We start from the raw sequence: 22503 nt of genomic DNA, 5'->3' as shown, positions 1-22503 counted from the left end.
ACCCCCAGGGTGTGTATGGGTGTGTATGTGTATTTAAATAAAATATGGATTGATATCCACCAATCAGTGTTAATCATTATTTATGTGTCAGTAGTAACCACTAGTGATCTTCATGAAATTTTTTCTTGTCTTCATGCTCTAATTTTTCTTCAAAGAATATATATTACTTGTAACATCAAAAAACAATAAAATATGTTCAAAATTATGAGGCCCTCTTCAAAAATGACTTTTAAAACACTTCTAAATAGCTTAAACCTATACTAGCATTTTTCCCTAGTTTTTTTTTTTTTCAATGTTGGCTCCTTTTTGGAATTAAAAAAAAAATGTTATTGGGGTATAGTTGATTTACAATGTTGTTAGTTTCAGGTGTACAGCAAAGTGATTCAGTTATACATATACATATATCCACTCTTTTTTAGATTCTTTTCCCATATAGGCCATTACAGAGTACTGAGTAGAGTTCCCTGTGCTATACAATAGGTCCGTGTTAGTATCTATTTTATATATAGTAGTATGTATATGTCAATTCCAGTCTCCCAATTTATCCCTATAAGTATCAGTTAAGTCCATCTTGTTTAATGTATCATTTAAAACTTGTGTTTCCTTATTTGTTTTCAGTTTGGATGATCTGTCCATTGTTGAAAGGGGTGTTAAAGTCCCCTACTATGATTGTGTTACTGTCAATTTCCCCTTTTGTGGTTGTTAGCATTTGCCTTATGTATTGAGGTGCTCCTATGTTGGGTGCATAAATATTTACAGTTGTTACATCTTCTTGGATTGATCCCTTGAACATTCTGTAGTGTCCTTCTTTGTCTCTTGTGATAGCCTTTATTTTAAAGTCTATTTTGTCTGATATGAGAATTGCTACTTCAGCTTTCTTTTGATTTCCATTTGCATGGAATATCTTTTTCCATCCCCTCACTTTCAGTCTGTATGTGTCCCTAGGTCTGAAGTTGGTCTCTTGTAGACAGCATATGTACAGGTCTTGTTTTTGTATCCATTCAGCCAGTCTGTGTCTTTTGGTGGGAGCATTTAATCCTTTTACATTTAAGGTACTTATCAATATGTATATTCCTAGTCCCATTTTCTTAATTGTTTTGGGTTTGTTATTGTAGGTGTTTTCCTTCTCTTGTGTTTCCTGCCTAGAGAAGGTCCTTTAGCATTTGTTGTAAAGCTGGTTTGGTGGTGCTGAATTCTCTTAGCTTTTGCTTGTCTGTAAAGGTTTTAAAATCTCCGTCAAATGTGCATGAGATCCTTGCTGGGTAGAGTGATCTTGGTTGTAGGTTTTTCCCTTTCATCACTTTAAATATGTCCTGCCACTCCCTTCTGGCTTGCAGAGTTTCTGCTGAAAGATCAGCTGTTAACCTTATGGGGATTCCCTTGTATGTTATTTGTTGTTTTTCCCTTGCTGCTTTTAACATTTTTTCTTTGTATTTAATTTTTGGTAGTTTGATTAATATGTGTCTTGGCATGTTTCTCATTGGATTTATCCTGTATGGGACTCTCTGTGCTTCCAGGACTTGATTGACTAGTTCCTTTCCCATATTAGGGAAGTTTTGAGCTCTAATCTCTTCAGATATTTTCTCAGTCCCTTTCTTTTTTCTCTTCTTCTTCTGGGACCCCTATAATTCGAATTGGTGCATTTAATGTTGTCCCAGAGGTCTCTGAGACTGTCCTCAATTCTTTTCATTCTTTTTTCTTTATTCTGCTCTGTGGTAGTTATTTCCACTATTTTATCTTCCAGGTCACTTATCTGTTCTTCTGCCTCAGTTATTCTGCTATTGATTCCTTCTAGAGAATTTTAAATTTCGTTTATTGTGTTGTTCATCATTGTTTGTTTGCTCTTTAGTTATTCTAAGTCCTTGTTAAACGTTTCTTGTATTTTCTCCATTCTATTTCCAAGATTTTGGATCATCTTTACTATCATTACTCTGAATTCTTTTTCAGGTAGACTATCTATTGCCTCTTCATTTGTTTGGTCTGGTGGGTTTTTACCTTGCTCCTTCATGTGCTGTGTGTTTCTCTGTCTTCTCATTTTGCCTAACTTACTATGTTTGGAGGTCTCCTTTTCGCAGCCTGCAGGTTCATAGTTCCCGTTGTTTTTGGTGTCTACCCCCAGTGGCTAAGGTTGGTTCAGTGGGTCATGTAGGCTTCCTGGTGGAGGGGACTGGTGCCTGTGTTCTGGTGGATGAGGCTGAATCTTGTCTTTCTGGTAGGTAGGACTGCCTCCGGAGGTATTTTTTGGGGTGTCTATTCCCTTATTATGATTTTAGGCAGCCTCTCTGCTAATGGGTGGGGTTGTGTTCCTATGTTGCTAGTTGTTTGGCATAGAGTGTCCAGCACTGTAGCTTGCTGGTCATTGAGTGGAGCTGGGTCTTAGCGTTGCGATGGAGATCTCTGAGAGAGCTTTTGCCGTTTGATATTATTTGGGGCCAGGAGGTCTGTGGTGGACCAATGTCCTGAACTCGGCTCTCCTACCTCAGAGGCTCAGGCCTGACACCCGGCCAGAGCACCAAGACCCTGTCAGCCACATGGCTCAGAAGAAAAGGGAGGAAAAAAAAGAAAGGAAGAAAGAAAGAAAAATAAAATAAAATAAAGTTATTAAAATAAAAAATATATTATTTTTTTTTAAGTAACAAAAAAAAGAAAGAAAGACGAGAGCAACCAAACCAAAAAACAAATCCAACAATGATAACAAGTGCTAAAAACTATACTAAAAAACAAACCAAAAAAATGGACAGACAGAACCCTAGGACAAATGGTAAAAGCAAAGCTATACAGACAAAATCACACAAAGAAGCATACACGTACACACTCACAAAAGGAGAAAAAGGAAAAATGTATATATTAAAAAAAATAAAGGAAGAGAGCAACCAAATCAATAAACAAATCTACCAATGATAATAAGCTCTAAATACTAAACTAAGATAAACATAAAACCAAAAACAACTTAGATGAAGAAAGCAAACCCCAAGTCTACAGTTGCTTCCAAAGTCCACCGCCTCAATTTTGGGATGATTCGTTGTCTATTCAGGTATTCCACAGATGCAGGGTACATTAATTTGATTGTGGAGATTTAATCCGCTGCTCCTGAGGCTGCTGGGAGAGGTTTCCCTTTCTCTTGTTTGTTCGCACAGCTCCTGGGGTTCAGCTTTGGATTCGACCCCGCCTCTGCATGTAGGTTGCTTGAGGGCGTCTGTTCTTCACCCAGACAGGAGGGGGTTAAAGGAGCAGCGGAGTAGGGAGCTTTGGCTCACTCAGACCAGGGGAGGGAGGGGTACAGAATGCGGGGCGAGCCTGCAGCAGCAGAGGCCAGCGTGACATTGCACCAGCCTGAGGCACGATGTGTGTTCTCCTGGTCAAGTTGTCCCTGGATCATGGGACCCTGGCAGTGGCGGGCTGCACAGGCTCCCGGGAGGGGAGGTGTGGATAGTGACCTGTGCTTGCAACAGGCTTCTTGGTGGCTGCAGCAGCAGCCTTAGCATCTCATGCCCGTCTCTGGGGTCCACGCTGATAACCGCAGCTCACGCCCATCTTTGGAGCTCATTTAGGCAGTGCTCTGAATCCCCTCTCCTCACGCACCCCGAAACAATGGTCTCTTGCCTCTTAGGCAGGTCCAGACTTTTTCCCAGACTCCCTCCCAGCTAGCTGTGGTGCACTAGTCCCTTCAGGCTGTGTTCAGGCAGCCAAGCCCAGTCCTCTCCCTGGGGTCTGAACTCCAAAGCCGGAGCCTCAGCTCCCAGCCCCCCACCTGCCCCGGCGGGAGAGCAGACAAGCCTCTCGGGCTGGTGAGTGCTGATCGGCTGCGATCCTCTGTGCGGGAATCTCTCCACTTTGCCCTCTGCACCTGTGCTCTCCTCCGTGGCTCCAAAGCTTCCCCCTGCCCACCCACCATCTCCGCCAGTGAAGGGGCTCCTAGTGTGTGGAAACTTCTTCTTCACAGCTCCCTCCCAGAGGTGCAGGTCCCGTCCCTATTCTTTTGTCTCTGTTTTTATTTTTTCTTTTGCCCTACCCAGGTACGTGGGGAGTTTCTTGCCTTTGGGAAGTCTGAGGTCTTCTGCCAGTGTTCAGTAGGTGTTCTGTAGGAGCTGTTCCTCACGTAGATGTCTTTTTGATGTATTTGTGGGGAGGAAGGTGATCTCCACATCTTACTCCTCCACCATCTTGAAGCTATCTCCACTAAAGCAGTTTTCACAGTGATTTTTCCCATGACATTCCCACCAGATGTGTTGAAATGTGAGTTTCTTTTGATGCATAGTCTTACCAAATTTGGCAAACTTTTCCAATCTTATGGTTTAAAATTTTTTTATTATGACCTTAATTTGCATTTCCCTGATTACTTATAAGGATAAGCAGCTTTACTGTTTGTTTGCCATTCTGTTTCCTCTTTTATGAAATGCATGCCCACATATGCTGACTATTTTTCTGTTGTTTGTCATTTTCTCGTACCTTCATAGGAATGAATCTTGGAGGAGGAATGTGAGTGGACAATATAGCACACTAGGCCCTTGGGATTATCTAGTCCATCAAACTGCCAGAAGCAAGAGTCCATTGTAAATTTTACATAAATTTTATGTAAATTTTATGTAAATCTTAAAATTCTCTCCGGTCTTTCTGCTGTATAGGGTTTTATCGGTTCCCATAAAGAGCAGGTGTTGAAGGTTTACTACTTACCTGGAGTACCTGAGATCTTTCAAAGGAGCTTCCAGATACAGATTGCCCACTTGGACCCAGAAAACATTACTCTGAGTGGAGAGGGAATCTTTCCCCGAATCTGCATCGATCTCCCCAGGAACCTCAAAGGTACTTCTGCCCTCTATAGTATTTCCCCACTGGATGACAAGATGTGTTTTAGCTGCTTATTATAAGGTTGATGGCAACTCGCATTATTTGTTTGGCAGTCCTCACAAGTTCCCTTTGTGTTATTCGTGAATTGCAAAAAAAAAAAACCGTCAAGAGTTGAAATTGACTTGGTGACCTGAGATGAGTAAGACAAGATAGGGTCCATGGTAGTTCCAAATTAAGACTCCTGGCCAATTTTACCATCATTAAATTACTTAAAGAGGGATCAGGACATTGTGCTTCCAAAAGCCTTTTCCTCCATCACATGTTCCTTCCAGCTACACTCTCTCACTGAGTTGTCACTCACAGATGGCCATTGAGAAGGCAAAGGCTGATTGTACTGCAAGGAATACAATTCTCAAAATATCAATATAAACTGTACAGAAAGGCAGCTAAGGTTCCAACCCCTTATGCTGGCAGTACAGTTTGGAGGCTAATTTAGACTTATTAATTGTCTGCCCACATCCTTAGCCAAGGCTTTTCTGGGTAACATCTGGCACCCAGAGCCATCCCTCTGTACCAGAATATTTCTGTCTTGGCAGATCCTGAAGCTCAACTCAGCAGCTCTTTTAGCCACAGACTGACTCTGGCTCTTTCTTCCTGACATGGACTACAGGATGAAGAGTCAAGAGAAACTTCTCACTCTTCTTCATGAGCCCTCTTCAAGCTCTTTGAAAGCTACATTCCCTAAGCAGCTTCAGACTAAGCCCTCCCACCTCAGCCTTTCCTCCTACCCCGCTCCCCAGAGTCACTAACACCTGTTAATGATCATGCATTAAATCCTAATTGTCTGCTCCCTGATAATATGAACACAAATATTGATGAATCTAAGACCACGTCGCACTCTAGTATCTAGAGTTCCAGCCAGCCGGAGGTTAGTCCAACTCTACATATAATTGTCAAGAAGAAAAGCCTTTGCCACACGGTTGAAAACTGGGTGCCCAGCTGGCCTCATGATGGCAGTAGACATGTTTGCCCAATACAGGGCTTTAAAATACTTTAAATCTGAATACTAGTTGGGTCTTCTGTACTCCAGTTCACCACAGTCCCAGCACTTCCTATGGTTTCATAGAAGGCACTTCAATTACTTTGCTTACCTTGCCCCTCAAGCATTTGAATTTGCACTGGCTTACTGGTGAACTGGTGAACTCTCTCCCCCCGTTGCCCAGCCTGCCTGATTCAGGGGACTGTGGCTTATTTAATCATAGTTACAGCAACTTGAACCAAATATATTCTTTTCGTTAACAGAGAATTAATAAACATGAAGAGCAACCTAAGGGTGGCCATCCATCTGGGTTTGTCCAGCATGGAGGGCTTTCCCAAGTGGTGCGGCCATCAGTGCTAGAACTGGAAAACTATCAAGTAAGCTGGCATCCAGTTGGTCACCCTATGAGTGACTCAGGATGTTACTGTCATTAAGTTCTTGAGAAACAGTTGGTAGCCCACTAAAGCATAATCTCATAAAACTCAGTGAGTTCTCTTTTACCAATTCTACTCACTCACAAATTATCCTCTGAAGCAGAGAAAACATGGCAGGCTAAGTTTCACAAAGTTCACTTCCCTTCGCACTTTATTTACCCTGAGCTTAGAGTCTGTGTCTTAGGCATAATTCATATATTTCTAGCCATTCAGATTTCCTTCTCCTTCCAACCCCCACAGGATGTGAGAAGTATGAAATCTTCTTAAATCAGGCCAGAAAAAACCTAGAAAAAAACAAATATGATATGTTTGACCACTTAGAGAGACCTGAGGAAGTGCCTGAGGATGAATCTTCTGAGGTAAGATTGGCTTCACTCTGCACAGGAAGTAGATTCACAGGAAGCTGCAAAAAAATGTTTTTCCCGGTGGTAACGTCTTGCATAACTATAGAACAGTATCAAAACCAGGAAATTGACATTGGTATAAGCCATAGAGCTTATTCAGATTTCATCAGTTTTATAGGTACTCGTGGGTCTGTCTCTCTGCATGTCTGCATGTCTCTGTATGTATGCATATCTGCATCTGTGTGTGGTTCTAACCCAATTTTTTCACGTGTAGCTTTGTGTATCCACCACCACAATTAAGATACAGAAGTGTTCCATCTCCGTAAGTATCCCTTGTGCTTGCTGGGGAAATAGAATTATAAACAAAAATCTCTTTCCAACCCACAAATCTCTCCACAAAGGTGGAAGAGAAAGAATCCAACTTTATTATTGATAAGCATTAAAGCAGAAAGTGCTCCGTGTCTCTGTCAGTCTGCTAGGAGATTGCAAAGACAGAAATAAATCTCAGTCTTTCATAGAGCCAAGCAGATACAACCTATTATATACATGTTCTCAAGGTAAACAGTAACTAGTCCTTAAGTAAAAACTATAACTAGTCCTCAAGTAAGAGGACTTGACAGCACCATTTGTCACACTTAGTTCATGCTAAATTTACATGGTAATTGGGGTGACCACCTGTGTTAGCTAATTGGCTTTACCCAAAGGGAAAACAAACCTTTTGTGTTTTTATGACAGGGTCCTCTGAAGTTGGGCTCCTATCCTCCCACAGAAATGGGAGGATAGGAGATGAGGCTCTGTCTTCCTTGATGATGACATGTCAAAGAGATGGTTCCCAGGTCCTTAAGGAAGATGTTCCTGGGTTGTGAAGCTGATAAAAAGTCTTAGCCTATGAAAAGATTTATATATATTTCCAAGAGACAGAGAAAGAACTTACAAGTTTTCTTGAAAATGAAGCTGGAAGAAGCCTCTACCCTTATTTTCAACAGGGAGAATTGAGCCTCTTTTTTTTTTTTTTTTTTGCCACACCTCATGGCTTACAGGATCTCAGTTCCTGACCAGGGATTGAACCAGGGCCACAGCAGTGAAAGCCCGGAATCCTAACCACTAGGTCACCAGGGAACTCCCTTGAGTCTCTTATTTTTAATTTGTTTTTGCCTTTACATGCTTCTCCTTTATAGCCATCCCCAATGTCCCCACCCCTTTCCCCTGGCAACCACTATAGTTCTCCATCTCTGTAATCTTGTTATGAGTATAGCAGAGTTATGTAAATGGGATCATACAGTATGTAACCTTTTGAGATTATTTTTTTTTCATTCAGCATAATGCCCTTGAGATCCATCAATATAAATAGTTCATTCCTTACTCCATTGCTCAGTAATACTCCATGGCACAGATGTACAGTTTATTTAACCACCTTAAACCCCAACAAAAATTTTAACACCACAGATATACTGTATATCTGTTTATTTACTGTGGCCCTTTGGAGGGCCACAAGCCATTGTAATATCTAAGATTTTCTCACACTCCCCTCCATGAAGCAACTTTCACCCCCTTAGGGGTGGTATTGCCCCCGTTGAGAATGCATGTTCTCAAAGAATTTGCTTACTTGCTCTTCTCTCTTGCTCCAGTTAAATGCTCAACTCCAGATGGAAGTAGAACGGCTTGTAGTCCAAGACTATGCCACAGAACATCAGAAATCAATTGACCTTGGTTCCATGGACAACTTCTGCCATCGGAGTCACCACAAACCGATCAAGTGAGCGCCCTTCCATGTCGTGTTTGTTTCAGAGTGTAGCAGAGCCAGCGGTGCCCTCCACCAGAGTGCTCCCTGAATTAATGATCAACTATGTAGGGATGAAATCCACTCGCCTTACATGTCTGCCATTCTCTAGCAGCCAGCCAACCAGGCAGGTCTCTGCCTCTTAGTAAACCTCCCACCTTGTCTAATAGATGGGCCGGTTTCAGGTCCTTAAGGACCAGCACTGAATGTGTTTAGAGATGATGGCTAAAGCAGCAATGTGGTCTTCTGGGGGAAGTGTCTTGTTCCTAGTCTCCACTCTGGAGAGTGGTGGTTCTCTACTCCAGAGAATAGAATTGTGCAGAGGAGGTGGAAGAGAGCCTCACACTCTCACACTTTTGGAAATGTGAGTGGTAAGAAGACCTTGTTAACTGTTTCAGAGTCCAGCTGCCAGAATATATCCTAGACTTTGGCTATATCATCCTTGGTGACGTCCGAACCCACATCATCAAGATCACCAACACCAGTCATTTCCCAGTGTCCTTCCATGCAGAAAAGCGTGTCCTTCACAACACAGGTAACCAGGCTGGAGACCCTTCCTGTTGCACTCTGTCATTTCTAACACGATGCCCATCTGTACTGTCCTGGAGTGCTGCTTCTGGGATCAGCTGAAAGGATTGTTGGGCCGTTAATTGACACTTTGAGTGGTCATCCTGCCTCCGATGGGCTGTATCTAGAGCAGCTCTTGATTGCTACTTTTCTTTTCCACAAAGAAATTTTGTTTGTCTTGGTCCAGGCTTCAGTATTGAGCTAGATCGTGTGAAGAATCTGCCTTACTGTGAAACGGAAACATTTGAAGTGAGATTTGATGCACAAGGGGCCAGTCTTTCTGTTGGAAACAAAAAGGTCCTTCTGCCCATCAAGGTAAGATACATCACTAGGCCCAGCTGATCCTCCCCAGCTTCCAGCTCTGCTTGCTGATCACCCCTGTGATGATCCAGTTACTATTTCAGAGCCGTGATTCTTCCTCCAAACCCGTGCTACGTGGTAACAACAATTTTATGCCCACTCTAGGTGGTTGGAGGGCCAACAGTTCACATCTGTCTCCAAGCCAAGGTGACCATTCCCAGTATGACACTGTCTTGTGGAAAAGTGGAGTTTGCCACAATTCAGTGTGGACAGTGCCTCGTGGAAACTATTCAGCTTTCCAATCACCTCCAAGTCCCTTGTGAATGGTTTATCCACACCCATAAGCAAGTTAGCAAGGTAAATGAATTGTGGCCCATTGTCCTCTTTTTTCCATCTCCATTTAAGTCAGATTTATAATTCTAATCCTTCACTCTCTTCATTTCACCCTTCTGCTCAAAGACTTTCAGTGACAACTGTTGCCCCCTGAATAAAATGTAGGCCCTCAGCCCAGCACTCAGGGACTGTCAGGCCATGCTATCTCACGAATGTTGTATTTATCTTTGTGCCCTGGGTATCCACACATCCCCTGACACCTGGGAAGTAATCAGTAAACATAGATTGAGTGGGTGAAGGGTGGAGGCATTTTCCAAAGAAAATGGTCTAATTGTCTACTATTTATTTACCAGCTGGAGAAACACATGCCAAAGTACTTAAGACAGAAACTCTGTGCTGAATTAAAGCCAAAGACACGGATCTTTGAGATTCAGCCCACTTCTGGGGTCTTGGATCCTGGTGAGAGGTCCAACGTGCAAGTGAAATTCATGCCCAAAGAAGAGGTGAGCTTTAAAGAAATGTAGTCTCATTCAGACTCTCTGGATCTCTTTGAGCTGTACTCGAAGTCCATGCTTGATTGGGTCTCCAGGGAAACTTTGAGTGACCTGTCCCTCACTATTCTGATTATGACATTCAGTGCTCTGGTTCATGCAGGAGCTGTGTCCTGGTGGTTAGGAGCACCAGCTCTGGAATCGGCAGATGTATCGAACACTTTGACTTTTACCAACAGACCTGGCTTAGTGGCCTTCTGCCTCTGCACTTAGAGGCTGCCTGGCTTTGGGCAAATTATTCAGCCTCACTAAACCTCAGTTTGCTCATAGATAAAATGAAAAATAATAATATCACATGTCCAAAATCCCTTATTGCAATTCCAAAATCCAATAAGTTCTAAAAACTGGGGGGAAAATTTTTTTAAGTTTCAGACCCAAACTCATTTGGCAGAAAAACCTAATCTGAACTGACATGAGACTACTTAACCTTTATTTATCCCCCTTGGTTTGCAGACTCAAACACTGCAACTGCAGAAATATTAATGTGTTTGATTACAGGGGACACTGCTAAGGATACTATGTAACATAGGGTATATGCTCTGTGTCTACCTTTTTAAAACTCTGAATTTGAAAGCATCTGGCCCCTAGGGTTTCAGGTAAGACATTATCAACCTGCATTAGCTACCTCCTAAGGGTCATTTTGAAGATTAAATGAATTAATGTGAATAAAATACATAGCATACTGCTCTATATGTAGTGTCTCAATATCTATTTACTATTATCATCAGTAGTTGTGATAATAATAAGTACTTCCTGGTAGACATACTCCCTGGGCCTCACAAGTGTTTCTTTTGCAAATACCATGAGCACAAAGCTACTCCTGACAAAGAATACAGTAAAAAAAATAATAAAAATCCTAGAACCAGAGAGGATCTCAAGAGATTACACTGTAGAGACTTTTGCTAAAAGCCTAAGGCATTTGGGAGATGTTTTTCTTTATTCTTTTAAAAGAAGAAATCGATGTGAGTTTTATAAAATACCCATGGTTAACTCCCATTTTCCTGGTAACAGCTTTGAGGAAATGCTTCAGAATCTACAATGAGAAGAAAGAAAAGAGAATGACTTCTTATCTGATTCTAAAATAGAGTCCCTGTTTCTATCATTATCAAAATCTCCCCAACCCTTTTAAAAGAAAAGAAAACTAATGTGTTTGTCATTCTTAGAGAGTCTTAAGACTGCCAGCAGGTTTACTCAAGATTTTGGATGTTTTACTGAAAAAAATATCAGTAAATATAGTAAAAAAAAAAAAAAAAAAAAAAGATTTGTTTGGGCAGTTCCATAAATGTTGAGTTAGCATTGGTCAAAATTAATAAAATGTTTTCACCAAATGGGATAGGAATTTTTTTAAGTATCATTTTTTACTGAAGTATAGTTAATTTACAATGAATATTTTTTTCAGACTCTTTTCCATTGTAGGTTATTACAAAATATTGAGTATAGTTCCCTATGCTATACAGTAGGTCCTTGTTGTTTACCTATTTTATATATAGTAGTGTGTATATATTAATCCCAAACTCCTAATTTATCTCTCCCCCCCCACCGCCCCACTATCCCCTTTGGTAACCATAAGTTTGTTTTCTATGCCTGAGTTTATTTCTGTTTTGTAAATAAGTTCACTTGTATCACTTTTTTAGATTCCACATATAAGCGATATCATATGATATTTGTCTTTCTCTGTCTGGCTTACTTCACTTAGTATGATAATCTCTAGGTCCATCCATGTTGCTGCAAATGGTATTATTCCATTCTTTTTTACTCCATTGTACATATATACCACATCTTCTTTATCCATTCTTCTGTTGATGGACATTTAGGTTGCTTCCATGTCTTGGCTGTTGTAAACAGTACTGCTATGAACATTGAGGTGCATGTATCTTTTCAAATTAGAGTTTGGGAGAGAAATTTATTGGCTGTATACAAGGAACTGGTTAACCTTGCAACCCATACAGTCCACACCTATATCTTCACCAGCATCAGCAGCACAGAGAAACACTGATGTCCACATTAACAACTCCTAGACATTATAACATGTGTTCAGAATACTTTGTGTTAGAAAACAAGGAGATGAATGAAATGTTTTAGAAATATTTCCCTGGGACTTCCCTGGTGGTGTAGTGGTTAAGAATCCGCCTGCCAGTGCAGGGGACATGGGTTCAATCCCTGGTCTGGGAAGATCCCACATGCCATGGAGAAACTAAGCCCATGCACCACAACTACCGAGCCTGCGCTCTAGAGCCCGTGAGCCACAACTACTGAGCCCACGCACCTAGAGCCAGTGCTCCGCAGCAAGAGAAGCCACCGCATTGAGAAGCCCATGCACCACAATGAAGAGTAGCCCCTGCTCATCGCTACTAGAGAAGGCCCACATGCAGCAACAAAGACCCGATGCAGCCAAAAAAAAAAAAAAAAAAAAAAGTAAGAAATATTTCCCTAAAAAGCAGTTAAAATATAGAAGTTTGGATCACATAAGGTGCTAAACCCATAACTATATAGAAAACCTTCTTAGCCAATAATTTGTTCTCTTACTATCTCCAACAACAGGTATTTTTCTGAACTTGTATCTATGTCCTTACACATTCTTTCCATCTGATTTTCCTTCCCTCTGAGCTAAGGTAGTTAAGAGCTCTCCAAATCACTCAGCCAATCATGCTTTCCAGACCCAAGCCATGAGCCCAACAGTTTCAGAACAACCTGGGCACCTGGTTAAAACTACAGAATCCCCAGCCTTACCCTGCCCCTACCAAGTCAGGATCTCTAGGAATGGGCCTGTGAATATGCATTTTAATAGGTTCCTAACTGAAACCAGATTAGGATAATTGATATCATTATCAACTTGTATTTGGATTCTAATGGTATCAGATGAACTGATTGTGCTAGCTGATCATCTCTGACTAGCTGCTTAACTGTATCTTTAAATAATGGAAATATGATCATTCAGATTCTCCAAGAAACAGACCTGGAGTCAAGAATTTGAGTGCAAGCAGATTCTTTAGGAAGTGTAGGGAATACTAAAAGAGAAGTAGAAGGTGATAAGGAAAAGGAAGGCAGCTAATAGGGTGTGTGAATGACCCAGCTACCTTGGACACTGGATTGATTTATTGATTTATTTATTTTTGGCTGCGTTGGGTCTTCGTTGCTGCATGCGGACTTTCTCTAGTTGTGGCTAGCGGGGGCTACTCTTTGTTGCGGTGCACAGGCTTCTCGTTGTGGTGGCTTCTCTTGTTGAGGAGCATAGGCTTTAGTTGCATGGGCTTCAGTAGTTGTGGCATGTGGTCTCAATGGTTGTGGCTTGCGGGCTCTAGAGCGCAGGCTCAGTAGTTGTGGCACATGGGCTTAGTTGCTCCACGGCATGTGGGATCTTCCCAGACCAGGGCTCAAACCCATGTCCCCTGCATTGGCAGGCAGATTCTTAACCACTGTGCCACCAGGGAAGTCCTGGACACTGGATCTTAATCCTACTGGAAACTTGGAGAAAATATACAAAATGCACATTGCAGAATTATCCCTCTCAGGAGTCTTTATACAGTAACTCCTGAGAGTCATTGGTTAAGGATTGTCCCCAGAAGGTGTTACTTCTCTGACACTTTTGCCTTGCCCTGCCCTACCCATGGGCAGCAGGGCCCATGAAATGAGAGCCCAGAGGTACAGACCCAGAGGTGCAGATAGTGGCAGTGGGACATCTGAGCACATTGGAAGATCTGAGGGCTATGAGAACAGCATTCACAGGACTGTGATGAAGCACTTGGTACAGTGCCTGGCATGCTAGATACTGAGTATTAACACTCTAATATAAATTGCTCTCATGAAATTTTATAAGAAAAGTTTTCTCTCTTAATCTAAACAGGATCAATTTTGTCCCCCAGTGGTTATCAGTTTTACATGTCACATAACAGAAAAAAATTTAGTTGCTTGTTTTGTTTTTATATTTTCCAGAAATTCTACAGCCAAACCTTGGTGTTCCAGATTGCCCAAAGTGCTCAAAAGCTTACTCTACTGGCACAGGGGCAAGGTCTAGAGCCATGCTTGGAATTTAGTCCCTCAGTTCTGGAGCTGGGGCCACTGCTGCCTTATGCACCTGGAGATGAGGCCGAGGTGGTGGTGAAGAATCCCTGCAACTTCCCCATTGAGTTTTACTCCTTAGAATTTGACCAGCAATATCTTGTAGAAGAGAAGGTGAGCAGAGACCAAAATCAAACTCCATTTTCCTACACATGCTGGGCCCTGCCAGGTACTCTTCTCTGTGCCTGGACAACTTCCTCCTCACCTTTGCTCCTTCTGCCTATGAACCCTTCCCTGTCAATTTAAAGATCACTTTGCAGTCTTTCCTGACCTACTTCCCTTGCCCTAAGCAGAATTTGTTCTTCTTTGTGGTCTCATTATACATTTGAAACAACTAATTTAAAAACTAATATGCTCATGTTAAAATTCAAACAGTAAAGAATGTATGCCATAGTCATTATATTTGAAATGAGTTTCTTGTAGACAGCATATATTTGGGTCATCTTTTTAATACACTCTGGCAGTCTTTGTCTTGAATTGGTGTATTTAGACCATTTACATTTAATGTAATCATGTTAGGGCTTAAATCTGTCTCTTTTTTTCCTGTTTGTTCTGGCTTGTGTATTTTACAATTGCTCCTCCTTGTCCATTTTTTTAAACTTTATTCTTTAGAGCAGTTTTAGATTCACAGCAAAATTGAGGGGAAGATGCAGAAATTTTTCATATAACCCCTGCCCCCACACATGCATAGCCTCCCCCATTATCAACATCCCTCACTAGAATGGAATATTTCTTACAATTGATGAACCTATGTGACATCATAATCACCCAAAGTCCATAGTTTACATTACAGTTCACTCTTGGTGCATTCTATGGGTTTAGACAAATGTATAACAACATGTATCAATCATTATATTGTCATACAAAGTACTTTCATTGCCCTAAATATCCTCTGTGCTCCACATATTCATCCCTCCCTCCTCCCAACCCCTGGCAACCATTAATCTTTTTTTACTGTCTCTGTAGTTTTGCCTTTTCCAGAATGCCATATAGTTGGAATCATAGAGTATGTAGATGTTCAGATTGGCTTCTTTCACTTAGTAATATGTGTTCAAGGTTCCTCCATGTCTTTTCATGGCTTGATAGCTCATTTCTTTTTAGTGCTGAATGATATTCCATTGTCTGGAAATACTACAGTTTATTTATCCATTCACCTACTGAAAGACATCTTGGTTGTTTCCAAGTTTTGGCAATTATGAATAAAGCTGCTATAAACATCTGTGTGCAGGTTTTTGTGTGAACATAAGTTTTCAACTCTTTAGGTAAATGCCAAGGAGTATGATTGCTGGATTCTGTGGTAAGAGTATGTTTAGTTGTGTAAGAAACTGTCAAACTGTCTTCCAAAATGGTTGTAACATTTTGCATTCCTACTAGCAGTAAATGAGAGTTCCTGTTGCTCCTTATCCTCACTAGCTTTTGATATTGTCAGGGTTTTGGATTTTGGCTGTTCTAATAGGTGTGTAGTGGTATCTCATTGTTGTTTTAATTTGCATTTCCCTGAAGGCATATATAATGTGGAATATCCATTCATACGCCTATTTGCCATCTGCATATTTTCTTTGGTGAGGTATCTGTTACGGTCTTTGGCCCAATTTTTAATCGAGTTATTTGTTTCCTTATTGTTGAGCTCTAAGAGTTCTTTACATATTTTGAATAATAGTCCTTTATCAGATGTGTCTTTTTCAAATATTTTCTCCCAGTCTGTGGCTTGTCTTTTCATTCTCTTGACATTATCTTTTGCAGAGCAGAACTTTTTCATTTTAATGAAGTCCAGCTTATCAATTATTTTTTTCATAGACTGTGCCTTTGGAGTTGTGTCTAAAAAGTCATCACCATACTCTAGGTCATCTAAATTTTCTGTTATGCTATCTTCTAGAAATTTTATAGTTTTATGTTTTTTATTTAGGTCTACAATTCATTTGAGTTAATTTTTATGAAGATAAGATCCACTCAGGTTTATTTTTTTGCTGGTGGATGTCCAATTCCAGCATCATTTGTTGAAAAAAACTCTTTGCTCCATTGTATTGCATTTGTTCCTTTAGGAAAGATCAGTTGACTATGTTTATTTGGGTCTATTTCTGGAATCTCTGTTCTTTTCCATTGATCTATCCAGGTCCATTTTTACTATCTCTACCCTGCTGTCCTACCTTGAGGCTGATCTGTATAAGCTGTGCCTTTATCTAATACCCTTAGTACCCTACTTTTTAGAAAATGCCTCTTAGTTCCCTACTATGAGCAATAATGAAATTAGCTAAAAATTTTTTACCTCTCCTCACCACCCTCTAATTTAAAATGATATTTCTTTACTTCCAGTTAATGCCTACTGGGTAATCATCTCATGTACACTTGCTCCATGTTTTGCTTCTTGTATTAAATCTATAGTGTCAGAGCTTAACAGTATTAAGATGTCAGAACGTAATTTCCATCATTTAGTCTTAGTTCTATGCTTGAACATATTTAATGCTCAACACCAGTCCTAGTGATGAAGCTTCTCCATTCGCTACTGGGTTGTCAGAAGATCATTCTCTAGTGGATTCCTCAGGAAGAGACCGTGGGAACAATATTTCCTGAGTATTCATGTGTTCGTAACTGTTTTTCCTTGGCTTTTGTTCTTGAAGATCAGTTTGATTGGATATAGTATCCTTGGCTCACATTTTCTGCACTCGTATATCTTAAATGCATTGCTCCATTGTTTTCTCATAAGGTCTTGCTGTTCGTGAAGTCTGATGTTATATTAGCTATTTATTGCTGCAAAATAAATTACTCCCAAGCTTAGTAACATAAAACAATAAACATTTGTCATCTCATGTTTGCTCTGGGTCAGGAATTTGGGAATGGCTTAGCTAAGATGGTCTGCTTCCTCTGGACTCTCCACCAACTTGGCCTTTGAATCTTCTTCTTTACATCCAGTGTTTGTGCTCTGCCCGGTTTGGATTCTGTCCCTCTGGATTCGAGTCTTTTCATTAGGTATTTATTAGATGTTCAATGGCTTGTGTTGGCACAGCATCCTCTGCTGTGGGTCAGGGTCAGTGGAAAGAATCCAAGACTCTGAGATTTGCATGTAGAAGGTTTATCAGAGAGTACTCTCAGGGACGACACCTGTAAAGGATAAGGAACGTTAGACCTAGGCAGACAGAGAAGGTAAACTGTGATGACATTGCACAGAGACTTCAGCTGATCCCACAGGACACTCTGCAGCTGGGCTGGCTGTTTACAGTTGCCTCAGTTGAAGCAAGTTGGCCAGGCCTTTGTGTCTTTACATCAGCCAGCCTTTGGAATAGTCCTTCCTTTCCCCACTGATCTGCCATGCCACCTCTGTCCTGTGTCAAAGCTCCATATACACGTGGGTCTATTCTAAGCTCTCACCTCCATTTCATTGGTCAATTTCTCTGTTCAGCATCAATACCACCCTGTCTATTGCTCCAACTTAATAATTCCTGATACCTGGTAGGACAGTCCTCTCTATTTTTCTTCATTAGCGTTTCAACTATTCTTAGCCCTTTGTTCTTCCATATACATTTTAGAGTAAGCTCATTAATATTGGTTTTCAAACAACTAAAATTGGTGATCTTGGAGAAGGGTTACCTAACTGATTTTTTTTTTTACAACTTTATTGGAGTATAATTGCTTCACAATGGTGTGTTAGTTTCTGCTTTATAACAAAGTGAATCAGTTATACATATACATCTGTTCCCATATCCCTTCCCTCTTGCGTCTCCCTCCCACCCACCCTCCCTATCCCACCCCTCCAGGCGGTCACAAAACACCAATCTGATCTCCCTGTGCTATGTGGCTGCTTACCACTAGCTAGCTATCTTACGTTTGTTATTGTATATGCCTCTCTCTCACTTTGTCACAGCTTACCCTTCCCCCTCCCCATATCCTCAAGTCCATTCTCTAGTAGGTCTGTGTCTTTATTCCTGTGTTACCCCTAGGTTCTTCATGACATTTTTTTTCTTAAATTCCATATATATGTGTTAGCATACGGTATTTGTCTTTCTCTTTCTGACTTACTTCACTCTGTATGACAGACTTTAGGTCCATCCGCCTCATTACAAATAGCTCAATTTCGTTTCTTCTTATGGCTGAGTAATATTCCATTGTATATATATGCCACATCTTCTTTATCCATTCATCCGATGATGGACACTTAGGTTGTTTCCATCTCTGGGCTATTGTAAATAGAGCTGCAGTGAACATTGTGGTACATGACTCTTTTTGAATTATGGTTTTCTCAGGGTATATGCCCAGTAGTGGGATTGCTGGGTCATATGGTAGTTCTATTTGTAGTTTTTTAAGGAACCTCCATACTGTTCTCCATAGTGGCTGTACCAATTCACATTCCCACCAGCAGTGCAAGAGTGTCCCCTTTTCTCCACACCCTCTCCAGCATTTATTGTTTCTAGATTTTTTGATGATGGCTATTCTGACTGGTGTGAGATGATATCTCATTGTAGTTTTGATTTGCATTTCTCTAATGATTAATGATGTTGAGCATTCTTTCATGTGTTTGTTGGCAGTCTGTATATCTTCTTTGGAGAAATGTCTATTTAGGTCTTCTGCCCATTTTTGGATTGGGTTGTTTCACACCAGTAAATTAGGTTGCATAGGAAGTAATTGCTTTCTAGGAGTTGATTTTACTGTCTTTTATAAATATATATACACACTAGTGTTGCTGGATTTAGCAGAAAGAAAAACAGGTTGCCACAATTAAATTTGAATTCCAGATAAACAATATGGGACACATTTATACTTTAAAAATTATTCATTTTTTTATCTGAAATTTAAATTTAACTAGGCATCTTGTACTTCATCTGACAAGCCTAATATACATCCCTCTCTGTCTGTCTCTCTCTCAAATATATACACACACACACATACACATACCTAAACAGCCATTTTGCCTGTTTTTCTCTGGATCCTCTATTTATGAGACCACCACCTTACCAAGACAATATTGCTAACCACAATATTTTTCAATAACATGTCACTCAAAGTGGATAATTGAGTTCTGTACTTTTGTCAATGGAAAACAACAACAACAAAAAAAGAACCCAGTATATGTTATTTATAAAACAAGGAGAAAATTCTTTTCCACATGGGAAATGCCCAGGCACAAATGGGGCAAAATAAAAATTCTATATCCCCACAGATCCAGGGCCCAGCCTTACACTTTAGACCTCTGCAAAGGACCCTACCCTTTGAGATCCAGAAAGTATTTGTATACATCCCAGCCTTGGTCAGGGCCAGGGTTTTTATGAGATGGATGGCAGACCCACCTGGGACTGTGGGGAGGAAACTTCCAGTGGGGCCCACAGCCGTTCCCATTCTCCTTGAGCAGATCTTGCGAACGCTGAAGGGCTACGACTCCTACAACTCCCTGCCGCTGCCTCCCCGCCTTCCGGGGAAAAAGCTGCCCCCCGAGGTGTATGAATACTTTAAGGAGATGAAGCGGTCAAAAGAGGAGCAGATGAAGGTGAAATATCTGGAGAGTCTGGCGCAGGAGAACGGTGAGAACTCAACAGTTCTGGAGCCCGCGGCTCCAGCCACTGCCCTGGCTTCTTTGAATTATCTCCGCTGGGAGACGAACCAGTTACTGAGCACCTTATGGATTTCATTTCTAACCCTTGCAAAATGGTCCTGTTGTCCCCATTGTAGGGATGCAGAGATGGGGACACATTCTGCTCTCACTAGAGTCTGGTGGGGGGTTAAGACTTAAAAACAGCTAATTCAGATATAGAAGGACACTTGCTAGATACCAAGCCCTGTGCTGAGGGCTTCACACGTACAGATGAGAGAGGAAGCACTGAGAGGCCAGGTCTGCAGATTTAAGTGGCAGAATCAGGACTCAAGCCCAGGTCTCTCTGACTCTGGAGTCCACGACAATAACCACTCCACTCCACAGCCTCCACATCTGTGCCTAGGTGATGCAAGGTAATCCATGATGCATGGTAGATATTGGTGCCCTACGAGAGGTAGGGGTGGGAGTTCACATGAGGAAAGACCCTCGATGGTCCTCAAGGCCAAAACTCAATCACAAAGCTGGACTGTGCTCTTACAGTCTTGCCCTTTCTTGCCCAGCACCCCAGAGTTATCCATCATCCACCCAGGATCCCCCCTTGTGTGCACTTGAGCATCAAGGTTCCAGGGAGACCTATGGGATCGTGTAGCTTGTTGGGGTGCTCACTTATCTGCTTCCCTGTGCCCTCATCCTGGAAATTTGCCCTCCCTGTTCTTACTTGCTCTCTTCTTCTGCATAATAGTCATCACATGTATTTTCTTCACACTTGTCTCCCCTCTAGACAAGCCCCCATAAAGGCAGTGATCATGTATTCCCCAATGTAAATCCAGTGCGTGGACCAGCACCTGATACACCATAGTGCCTGATAAATGTTTCTGTAAGAGTGAATGAATGAATGAAGTCCATTTCTCCTGCCCTTGGACCTGTCTTGTTGTCTCTCAAGACAGAAGGTAGTCAGAGAACACTAACCTGCCCTAAAAGGAGAAGATGAGAGAAGAAGGCTGCCTGTCCACCCAGTCTCCTGGTTGTATTTATTGAGCATATTTGTTCACTAGAACTGCCACTGCAAATACCACAGACTGGGGGGCTTAACCAAGCAAAACTTATTTTCTCCTAATTCTGGAGGCTAGAAATCCAGGATCAAGGTGTTGGTGGAATTGTTTTCTACTGAACCTCCCTCCTTGGCTTGTAGATGGCTGTCTTCCCCCTGTGTGTTCACAAGGACTTCCCTCTGTGTGTCTGTGTCCTAATCTCTTCCTATAAGAACACCAGTGATATTGGACTGGGGATGGCTTAGGACACTCATTTTAACTTAATTACCTCTTGAAAGGCCCTAACTTCAAATAGTCACATTCTGGCATACTGGGGCGGGGGTGGAGTGTGGCACGGGGGTGGTGCTTAGGACTTCAGCAAATGAACTTTATGGGAACCAGTTCAGCCCATAACAAGCACCCACTATGTTCCAAGCACTGAGCTGAAGTGCTGGAAGAAAGATCAATGGATTCAGCCCCTGCCTTTGAGAGCTCAAAGTCAGGGAGGGGTAGGGGGATAGACATTTAAACTCAGGACTGCCTAGTGGCCTGAGGCAGTCACGAGGGGCTGCAGTGTAAAGAGGACTTAGTGAGAGCTGAGAAGGGCCCATCGCTCTCATCCCTGTCCTACACGCCTTGGTTGTGGGTTCATTTTTCCATTTGGCCCATGGAAAGGTGATCTAGAGCCAGGACCTGACGGTCAGTAGAAGTCCAGGGAGGCGCTCCCTCTGCTTCTCACCAGCACCTCTCTGAGCATCTGCTTACTCTTCTGTCACAGAGTACACGTCCTTCTCTGCTTCCAGACCACGTCCAGGGAAGGCCAGCAGCTACAAGTCATGTTATTGCCATTCCCAGGAGAGCTACAACCTCTGACTCAAATTCTAAATTAAACGAAGGTGCCTTGGCTCCAGGGTAGAGCTGGGTCACCTTGTACAATGACAGCCCAATGTACCCACTGAAACTCTGTGGAATAGGGGCATTGAGGAGGGTGTGGGGCAGATAAAGTCGTAGATGTGCTCAACGATGACATGGAGAAATGTTCATGATAAATTAAGGGGGAAAGCAGGCTACAAATTGGTATGTGTACCATATGATCCCAACTTCAGTTTTGAAAAATTAAAAGTCTGAGAGGTTGCCTCTCTCCTATACTGGTATCATAAAATGAAGCTGCTGTTCCTCTATCACCATTTCTTTGTCTATCTATATTTCTTTCTGTAGCTGAATTTTGTCATTTTTGCTCTTTTGAATTTCCCAAATTTTCTAAACCAAATGTATAATTTTGGTAATTTTTTTCAACGTTAAAATGTAGAAACACTCTGGGCAGATTGACTGCAGTTCTTGTTTATTTGGGTCAGATAGTCCAGGGTGATGGTAACCAGTTCAGTGATTCTCCTCTTTGTCTCTCTTCCCTTTTCTGCCCTGTCTCCCTTGTCCTCCTCCCAACTCTTCCTGTGTGTTTCCATCCTTTGCTCCCTGGCAGAAGAGGACGATGGTCCCTTGTCAGAACAGGGAACCTCTGCCAGCACGAAGAGGACCTCGCTTAGCCGAGGGATCTCTGTCACATCCAACCTGGAAGAGCAGCATATCCCAGTGGTCAAGTCCAAGACCTACCCAGATGAAGAGGAGGATGAAGAAAGCCTGGAAAAAATCATGTTTCAAAGTAACCAAGCATTTTAATATTTGGGTACCTGTTCTCTCTAAGCAAAAGTGGGAAGGCTGTTCAGTGCCTTTCACCTTTCTCCATAAAATGCATCTT

At 41.7% G+C, this 22503-nt stretch overlaps 1 protein-coding gene across 1 annotated transcript in view; it reads left to right on the top strand.

Annotated features, from left to right (window-relative positions):
* Positions 1-22503, top strand: part of HYDIN (HYDIN axonemal central pair apparatus protein) — a 437603-nt gene that overhangs the window by 306565 nt on the left and 108535 nt on the right. Inside the window, exons 30-39 of the mRNA XM_082606776.1 lie at positions 4626-4803; positions 6502-6620; positions 8234-8361; positions 8784-8920; positions 9140-9267; positions 9418-9609; positions 9939-10088; positions 14070-14309; positions 19537-19705; positions 22228-22407. Coding sequence (XP_082462902.1) covers positions 4626-4803; positions 6502-6620; positions 8234-8361; positions 8784-8920; positions 9140-9267; positions 9418-9609; positions 9939-10088; positions 14070-14309; positions 19537-19705; positions 22228-22407 — 1621 coding nt within the window. The remainder of the gene's footprint in view (positions 1-4625; positions 4804-6501; positions 6621-8233; positions 8362-8783; positions 8921-9139; positions 9268-9417; positions 9610-9938; positions 10089-14069; positions 14310-19536; positions 19706-22227; positions 22408-22503) is intronic.

Source organism: Mesoplodon mirus, assembly GCF_964341445.2.
Source record: "Mesoplodon mirus genome assembly, chromosome: 19".
NCBI lineage: Eukaryota > Metazoa > Chordata > Mammalia > Artiodactyla > Ziphiidae > Mesoplodon > Mesoplodon mirus.
This window is presented reverse-complemented; position numbering and strand designations above follow the sequence as displayed.